General features: G+C 35.3%; 1 protein-coding gene across 1 annotated transcript in view; it reads right to left on the bottom strand.

Annotated features, from left to right (window-relative positions):
• STXBP4 (syntaxin binding protein 4) overlaps positions 1-8,795 on the bottom strand; it is a 70,527-nt gene extending 61,732 nt beyond the window's left edge. The window contains exons 1-3 of the mRNA XM_010294062.1: positions 8,758-8,795; positions 1,264-1,337; positions 968-1,063 (exon numbers count right to left, since the gene is read on the bottom strand). Coding sequence (XP_010292364.1) covers positions 968-1,063; positions 1,264-1,337; positions 8,758-8,795 — 208 coding nt within the window. The remainder of the gene's footprint in view (positions 1-967; positions 1,064-1,263; positions 1,338-8,757) is intronic.
• Between the last annotated feature and the right edge of the window lie 481 nt (positions 8,796-9,276).

Below are 9,276 nucleotides of genomic sequence, written 5' to 3'. Positions count from 1 at the left end.
CAGCAGGAAAATGGTGAACATATTGTACCACACAGTAATAAAACAGGGCTTTTTATTGCGTTAGATCACACAAAATTGAAAGAAACAACCTTATGACTTCTAGCAGATTAGGTTCTGATCCTAATGAAGCTAGGTTACTGTGATAAGACTAACAACTATCAGTCTTATTAACCACAGAAAAGCCATTGAAAATTAGTGGTTTTTAGCTATTTGTATTATTTACACATAGCACAAATATTTGTGTGACTGGAATTTATATTTCACAGTTGTGGAATTAACTTTCAGCTGAATTTTGCTCTTTACATACATGTAAGTTACCACGTATAGATACATTAATGTTCTATACATTAATAAAAGACTTATAAAAGATTTTTTTAGAACCAATTGTATATGTGACCTTCTGCAAATCTCAAGTTTAGGAACTATCACTCCTGAAGTAGGTTTAGGTTATTTTAAATGATCATTCTGCAGAAGACCAGATGGAATCTCAAAAAACCCCGTATACAGACCTAGGACAGAAGTATATTCTGTAACTTCATTATTGCAAACTCTACCTAGTATAATTTCTTCTTTCCACACCAAACATCTTAACCGCCATTTAAAAAAAAATAAAAATCAGAACTCATTAAAAATACTAGTTCTATAAAGGAAACACCACTCTCATCCCTTACGAATTGAAAGAGGTTCAGCTTCTCAACACTTATTTAGCAGTGCTGAACAATTGCCACTTGCATTCACACCAGCCATACCTAGACATGAAGACATTTTCAAGAACTGAGAGTATTAAAATCTTTTCCCGTGAAGGTTCCAAGTTTCATTCCTCTCTAAGAGTAAGCCACAACAATCATGAATCCTGACTAAACCATGCTATTTTAAATATCCTTATCCACAAAGTAAAATAAAGAACATTTCTTTTGACAGCTTTTTATATGCAGCGTGTTTGTAACAAAACATAAAAATTACTTACTATCTACAGCAGCAACCCCTCCAGGTAGAATTCTCTTTATGAAAATCCCATAATCTTCTGCTGTTTGTGCCCGATAACCTCCAATAATTTTAACTCCTGCAAAACAAGCAAAAGAAAAAAAGCAAGAAATTGGTTATTGCACCCACTGTGCTAAATGAATTTACAGTCCAATCCATAAAAGCCAGATAAATTAAACTTCTACTGATGACAGTGTGAACTGGAAAAGCTCACCAGGTGCTTTTAGGTTTGGTTTACTCTCAACAGAGAGTAATCAGCAGAATGTGCAATCTAATTACCTAATCCATTTTGACAATCAGAAAAAGAAATGCGGTGAACAGCTCGATTGATTCCATGAGGGCCCATAATAGTCCTAAGGAATAAAATAAAAGTCATTAAATCCCTGTTACAGAAATTTATGTAGAGCTATGTTAATATAGAGGAAATGACAGTGACCATGTTTTTAACTCTATATACAAACCAAACCCAGTCTTCCCCGCTGACAACTTCATATTGTTTGATACCTCTGCGCCACCCCTTCCCCCAACGAAAAATCAATCTCCTCATAACAAATATAAGATGGCAAGGTACAATGAAGTAGTATGTGGTTTACTTCCTTTTCCCCCAAAGCATTTCAGGCTGAGTTGTGAATCCCACTTGGTTTATAATAAAAGGATTATGATTATATAGAAACAAAATCCCACAACCTGGTCATCTTAGCATTCAGGCAAGAAAAGCATATCATAGCGCCTTAGATCAGGGAATGAATATCAAAACAAAACCACAGATAAGACAGTGTATACAAAAATATTTTCTAAGATATCCAACATATAAGCTTGTGGTTATTTATGAACATAATCTTCTTCCTACAGTCACTCAGTTCTTCACTTAACATTGTTTTCTTTCTCCTTTCTAAAAAAGGCTTCTTTCCAAATTCTATTGCCTGCTTCCCTACGCACCCTCCCACCCCAAGACAAAATACCAGGATGATACTACCTGAAATTGTCTAAAGGCAGATGAGTATTTTGGAGGCAGTTGATAATGCTAAAGAATTAAGGAAGGATAAATGTAAAATTAGATTTTTGAAACCTAAATTTACAGTTCCATCAGAAACATGACCGGCATACTGCTCTGACAACGCAGTGTTAAGAATTCCTATAAATCCAGATTACCCTTTACCATTTTGTATTTTAATTTAGATGAATTATTATTTAAAAAATCCAAGTTGTATCATAGCTCCTTTGTCCTCCCACTATACCATTTTTGGAGAAGACTCACCAGATCCCTTCTAGAAAAAAGCAGAAGCACCACTTAGGTTTTTCTGCTTTGACCTACATATTGTTCTATATTAGACAGAGAGTTGCATTTTCTAGATCATGACATTAAAGTGAAGTGGAACAACTAGATTTCATTAGCAGCAGGGAAAAGAAGATCAAAGTGGAGGACATAGTGACCCAAATCCCACCACGCAACCAAATCCAGCACACAGCCTGAACTCCATGCCTGAAAGTGGGTATTTCTGCAAAAGCCGGAGTACATGTAATTAAAAGCTGCCACGCCAGAGGGAAGACAAAAATCCAGAAGGCCCAAATATTCCTAAAATCTAGCACCAGGCAAGAGATCCAGCTTCTAGAGAACATCCATAATTCTTTTGGGTTTGTATCAGAAAACAGGATGAGTTTTTTATCAAGGGATATGCAGTTGCTCTGAAAAGCAACAATTTGTTCCACAACTTCAAATTCCCAAGTATTTGAAAAATTATCCTTTGCTTTAGAAAGGTTGGCCATAAGAACAGACCTAATAATTCACCTGTAGAAACAAACAGGAAGCCTATGCTTCAAACATTGTATAATTTTCACTGTAGCATTTCCTGAAATATTTGTTTCGTAGGCTAAAAAGAAACGATGAAACCTCGTCAGTGTATTTGGCCACTGACAAGACTGCCCATGACCTTGCTACTACGTGGCAGAGCATACGGCACACTTCGTAAAGCTGAGTGAACCACACTGCTTTTGATTAATCACAGTCTGAAAGGAAGAATAAATCCCTAAGTCTGCTATTCCTCTAACGAAACTTTTTTGATAAACTACCTCGACACTACAACAGCAGAGTATTTTGCATTACTTCCTAGTCCTGCCACTTCAATTATCCCGTGAATTTAAATTGTTTTGAAGCTGAAAGACAACATACTAGTCATGTTCTTTACAGGTCTGTCCTGATTTGCATCCATCTTTGAAAACTTAAACAAGGCACGGGGATCTTTAAAATAAGCAGACAATTATTCTGTTTGCTTTATGTCTTGCCTTTTGCTACTACTGTTCTGTTTCTCGCTCTGCCATGCTCTCAGCAGTTTTCACATAGCAGTTTTTTATTCAAATAAAAAAGCAAGAACAAATCTTATTTCAACTTGCACAGAAGTTTACTTTTGAGAAGTCTTAAAAGAGCAAATCTCAGACTTTAAGTCTGAAGTTCAGAGTTCACCAGAAATCGTAGAACCTCTTTATATACCGCCATATAAAATGTCCATGAAATATGACCAAATCTAGGCACAGAACGCTTAATAGGAAAGGACCTACATTTCTAGAAGTAACAGGCAATACTTTCAAAAGAGAGATCCTAACTAACATAGAATGGATTCTGACAAAGAGGATACAGAGAGTACACAAACTAATAATTCACAATGGAGAGGAAGAAGATATCTCTGAAACAGTGAAATTGTCCTGATGTTGCCACCTACAATTAGAAAGAAGTGACACTTTGAACAGACACCTTTACAAGGCATTCAGTTGTGTTAATGCTTTAAAGACTGAATCCCTCCAATACATGCAATTTAATATGACTTTATCACATGAAAGTAAAGACAAAGCTCTTCAAATGCCCCGAATTTGTTTAGCATATCACATAATGCTTACTTTCGGTGTTGGTTTTTCTCTCGTATAACTTAGAGATGGATCTTCAAGTCAAGCTACTTGTCATAGTTCTAATAAAATAAACAGGGCTTTAACAGTGTCACTATAAAAGGTTTAGATTTAGCACCCATCCAACATTTATTTCATGTTATCATTATTTAATATTCATGAAATGTTCGATTATTTCCCCCAAAACATTAGAAATATGCCCAAGAGTATAAATAAGGAAATAGGCTTCTAAACCAATTGGCAGTAGTAACAAAAAATAATCTCAATGTTCTTTGTAGAAAAAGGTGCAAATGAAATAATCAGATATCATTGCTCATTCCCTGAGAAGTCATGCAAAAATACTTGTAAGCAAGCTTTTAGCACACAGAGAAGAAAAGATGGGAGGCAACAGATGAAATAAACACAAGCAAGACTCTACAAAATGTACACTATAAAATACTGTTTACACTAAAAAATACTGAACTCAAACCCCAGCTGAAGTCCTGGAATGCTAATAGACTAAGTATGCATAATTCTGTGCAGATGTTCTAATAAAGGCAATTAAAATTACATCTTTCACACTTTTTTCTACTACTTTTTAGCAGCATACATAAGGAAGTTCAACAGCTTTATGTTTTATATATTCCAGAGACTTAGCAGCACAGATGGCTCCAGATATTCTTTTGAACTGCATTCCTGAGAAATTAGTCATTTATATGCACAAACAAAATATTTACCTGGATTTATCAATGGAAGAATAATACCCTTCCCTCACAAAATAGATACTACTTCACACCCAAACAAAAATCTAAATTATAAACTCTGCCTGCTTATGAAAAGAAGCTGAAAATGTCTACAGCTTCTAAATTGTCTTCACTGTACTCTTCCCAGTTACAGACTAGAAAAATGCCGTCAGAACCTAATGGTTAAGCATACCAGTACAAGAGAGAAAGACCATCAAAACGCTCTGGTTCATCTTCATCTCCTGGTGAGAGTAAGGACATTCTTCAGTACAGCAGCAAAGACAATGACAAAGCAATCAAAATACACTGGAGGTTTCCAATTCGGCCAGATAAAGGTTACATGCACGACAATTTATGCTACTAACTAAAGAAAAACCAAACAGAGAGAGCTTGAGACGAGTGTCTCTGCCTACTTAATCTTCTCTGTAACTCTCTCTACGTCACATGGACTAATTCACCTACCGAGGTGGTTTACTTTTCTCTGTTTGAAATGGCAATTTATAGCAACTTTAAAGACTGATAAACATAAAGGAGAGAAAATTTACTTGTATTTACTACAACTGTGATTATGCAATCTATATCTAGCAGCCGAAGGCAAATGAAATAATTAATAATGAAATAATAAATAATGAAATAACTTATTTTCTGATGTTCTTCCAATAATTTCTTTACATGCTCCCTCCAAACAAGGTCAAAAGCAGTAACTCATGACCTTCCTAAAGCAATCTTCCTACCAGACCAGACTATGTACATCCACACACAAAAGGGAAAGCCAACAAAGCAGACAGACTGAAAGCATTAATGAAACAAATGCCATTATGCTATTACTTTGCATTCTTAATCACGGTATTGACTTGTGTCAAGCTTTAACGTGGTTTTTAGTCTTTCAATATACAACAGTCAAAAGTTAACATAGAATTTGGGTTATATATTTTCTCTAGACACATCTGTTTTTTTTTTTGGTGAAAACAAATAAAAATAGTGAATTTATATCATTACACTGAGAATAATCTAATTGAAAAAGTAAAAAATATACCACTGTTCGCAGAGGTAAGGCTCTCTTCTGATACGAGGCTTGGTCTTGCAGAGATATGCACATTTTCAGAAGTTCAGAGCTTCTGACATCAGTTTGGTTAACTAGTATTTTCTTGCAGGCTTACATCAGAAGATGTACTCCTATTACTCCCCCTCTTTCTAAAAGATCTTAAAAAGATTACAGTTTAAAATGAAAACTAAATATTCTGTGTTCACTGAGGGCTTTGCTTAAGTAGAAAGGTGAATCCTCTCTAGCAGGGAGTAACCCTGTGATGAGACAGCATCTGTCAACGTCTAGAGCTGCACAGCAGGACAGCTTGGCTACGCTTATCTCATGCACCTTTTTTTTTTTTTAAAGCTGTAGTGACTCTGGTTTCATTAGCACATAATCGTTCTGGGGAGAGGATCTTTTTGCTTATAGGCAACGTGCTAGTGTTCAAATGTAGAGGTCAGTCCCTACAGCCTGCAACCTACAACCCACACACACACGAGGGGCAGAAGGGTAAACTGACCCACCACAGATTTAGGAGCTGATCAATGATAGAAGTGGGAACATAAAGCAGCCTTCCCAATTCCCAAAGTGTGAAGAGTTTCCCAGGTGCCATTTGGATTGCTCACATCCATTCAGTGATGAAAATTTGGCCCTTTGTGTTCTTTTCCTGATCAGTTTAACTCCATTGGTGTTACTGGCATTACAGCGCGATGAAAGAAAAGCCATTGATATTTTAAGCATCATATCAATTAGATTTGCTCTAGGCAAGGTTACAGAAGATAAATACCAATAGCCTTTCTCCAACAAAATTGTCACTGTTCTTAACACCAGTGGAATTCAATTTGTGGTATCAATGTTCAGTAACATTTGTCAAAACAAATCACTCAGACCAATACGGCTTGTATCCAGTATCATGTTTTCTGCAACAGAAACACACATCACACCCCCCCAATTAAAAGTATGACTCAAGGCTATTAATTTCATTATTATAAAGCAAAAAATTATTTTTATTAAACCAGGCATGACAAACTTACCAACAATTTAAGCAGATATAAAGTAGTATCAAGCTTCTTATTGCTCCCACCTCTTTTTATGAGTTCTCATCAGTAATATATCGCTTGTTCAAACAATTGCTCCTCCATCCCTTCTTCAAAGTAAACTATGCGTTGTTCAGCTTCCTGAACTCATCCCCAAGGCTTCTATCCCTCTTTACTTTAAAATTCTGCTGCTGTTCTGTTTTTAATGTTTCTAAAGAACTTATATAGAAAAAGGGTATTAGTGCTTCTTTTGCAAGTTCTCTGCCTTTCAAGAACATACTCAGGGGAACACAAATTACTTTTTACTTCCAGAAAGATCTAGGAATAATGTAACAACTTAAAACTCCATAAAACCTGACAGCAATAAGTAAGACTAAATTTGCAAGAGACATCATTTGTTATCTTATGCAGCAAACAAACTAAGATTCTTTTTCAAACAGCTAGTAAACGATTCTATTCTGGCAACATTATTAGTTTTGACTCACCTTTCCCAAAGGAAGTTTTGTAATGCTTTAGCAACTGAGATAGATTACAGGATAATTTAGCAGATGACAAAAAGATTTACAGAATCTTTGGAAGCAAGATTCACAAGATCTTTTTGTTACAAATAAAATAAAGGTCTTTTACAAAAATCCTATACAAGTCAATTACGCAACTGTAGCCTTTCGGGTTCACCAACCCAAAAAGTTAAAAATTCATTGTAACACTAAGGACCACAGACAAGAGAATGCTGTACCATATAGCATGAACAAACACTTACTTTTGATCTATCCAAACCCACTAATTATTCAAAATACATTTTGCTGATTAGGTCATAAAGATTAAAAAAACCCGTATCTCATTATATGGCAATTGTTAAATATTAAAAAAAGCTTGAGCAACACTGTAATTGTGGAGAAGCATGAATGGTTTGAGGCAAACCCCTTGTGTAGAGAAGAAAAGTATAATTTAAAGTTTAGGTAAACCTCAATTAACATCTAACCAATGTACATTCCTGAAGCATTGTGCATTGATACTGTCTACCAGGAAAAAAAAAGTATAGAAAATTATAGTCTTCCATCATCATGTAGCTGAAGTGCAGTTCTGTGCACCTTTCATGTTCATCTTATACGAAAAATTGCCTTTGGAATACAGTGATCTAGTACCTATTTATATAATACACCTTCACGTGAATCTAGCAAGCCATAGCTGTTTTAAAGACGTATCTTTGTATCACATACCCTGTATTTCCATCAGACAAGCACAATGTTTGCTTCTTCATATCCCAGAAAAAAGCCAGTTAATTTTTTTAATGTTTTGTAGATTTGTTTAAAAAAAAAACCTTAAGCTATTTATGGAATGGCATAATTCAAAATCTCTGCTAAATTGTTGACAATACTTTTGAATAGTATTTGTTGGATTCTATTGCACAAGCACAGCAAACACGATAGTCCAGCAAGAGCTCTCTGTGCCTGTTTTTAATGATGGTTTTGATGACAGTGTTGGCATGCTTACTCAGCGGTTTGGGAAGGGTCTAGAGTTATGATTTTCAATCATGACTGAATCCAACTTTTAACTTCTAAGTGGATAACATTATGGTTTATAGAAGGAATATAATTATCATTATATACCCCATGGAGGTGGTATGGAATAAGATGGTTCCAAAGCACTACATATAAAACATTAAAGGCAGGCAGACATAGTATTTTGAAAAAGTAACGCATTATAATACATAAACTCCGTACAGTATCTTACGTTACTGTGGTTACCCCGTATGTACAGGGAAGTAATTCGCTACATACAAGTATGTTTTCATAGTTGCAGAGGCATTAAGGAATTTCTATGCATGGTTTTATCTCTACAGAACCGGTACAAACCAAGTGCTGATTAACTTAATGAAAAGCTGAGGAGCTATTTCTTCCCTTTATGTGTTAATTCACAGGTGTTGCAATTAGCTTGTCTAAGAAGTTGCTACAGACTCTTTCAATATCAAAGTTATTTTTCTTTAAGACTTCATCAAAACAACATCTTACTAATGAAACTGCAAGAATTTTCATATTACAATCCAGTAACTGTTTTATTCCTGGGTGTGGGGAAAAAAAGTACTTACTTTTTATCTGAATTTGTTAGGGGCTCTGTACCGGACATCTTCCTAGGTGCACTATTTTAATAAAGGTTCAAAATGAAGAATTCTGACACAAGAAGCACTGGCTCGTAATGGGGATAATATTTGCTGTAAAAAAGGAGAAACCACTGTTTGAAATTTACACGGCTAGGTTTATTTTCAGACACTGACAACAATTCTTATTTATTACTGACTAGCTGAGATCAAGTGGAAAGGAGAACTCTAATGACAAAACAGATACACTTCAATGCTGAAAACAGTAAGCAGTTAACAACTCAGACTTCACTGTATATTGTACCAAAACATCTGACATCCTAATTTCCTCTTAATTTAAGAGGTAGGAATTATGGTAAACCTGAACCCCCTGTGATTAAAATTTTCTAAAAAATGAAGTAACTGAGATTACAGTTCCAGGATAAAGTAATGTAACTGCTCAAGACAAAAACAATCCAATTTTTTTCCAGCGAAGATTACTTGGGGAGGGAATGTTGTTTTGAACACTGT

This window comes from Phaethon lepturus, unplaced genomic scaffold (assembly GCF_000687285.1).
Source record: "Phaethon lepturus isolate BGI_N335 unplaced genomic scaffold, ASM68728v1 scaffold24229, whole genome shotgun sequence".
Classification (NCBI taxonomy): Eukaryota; Metazoa; Chordata; class Aves; order Phaethontiformes; family Phaethontidae; genus Phaethon; species Phaethon lepturus.
Note: the sequence above shows the minus strand (reverse complement) of the source record. Positions and strands in the feature narration are given on the sequence as shown.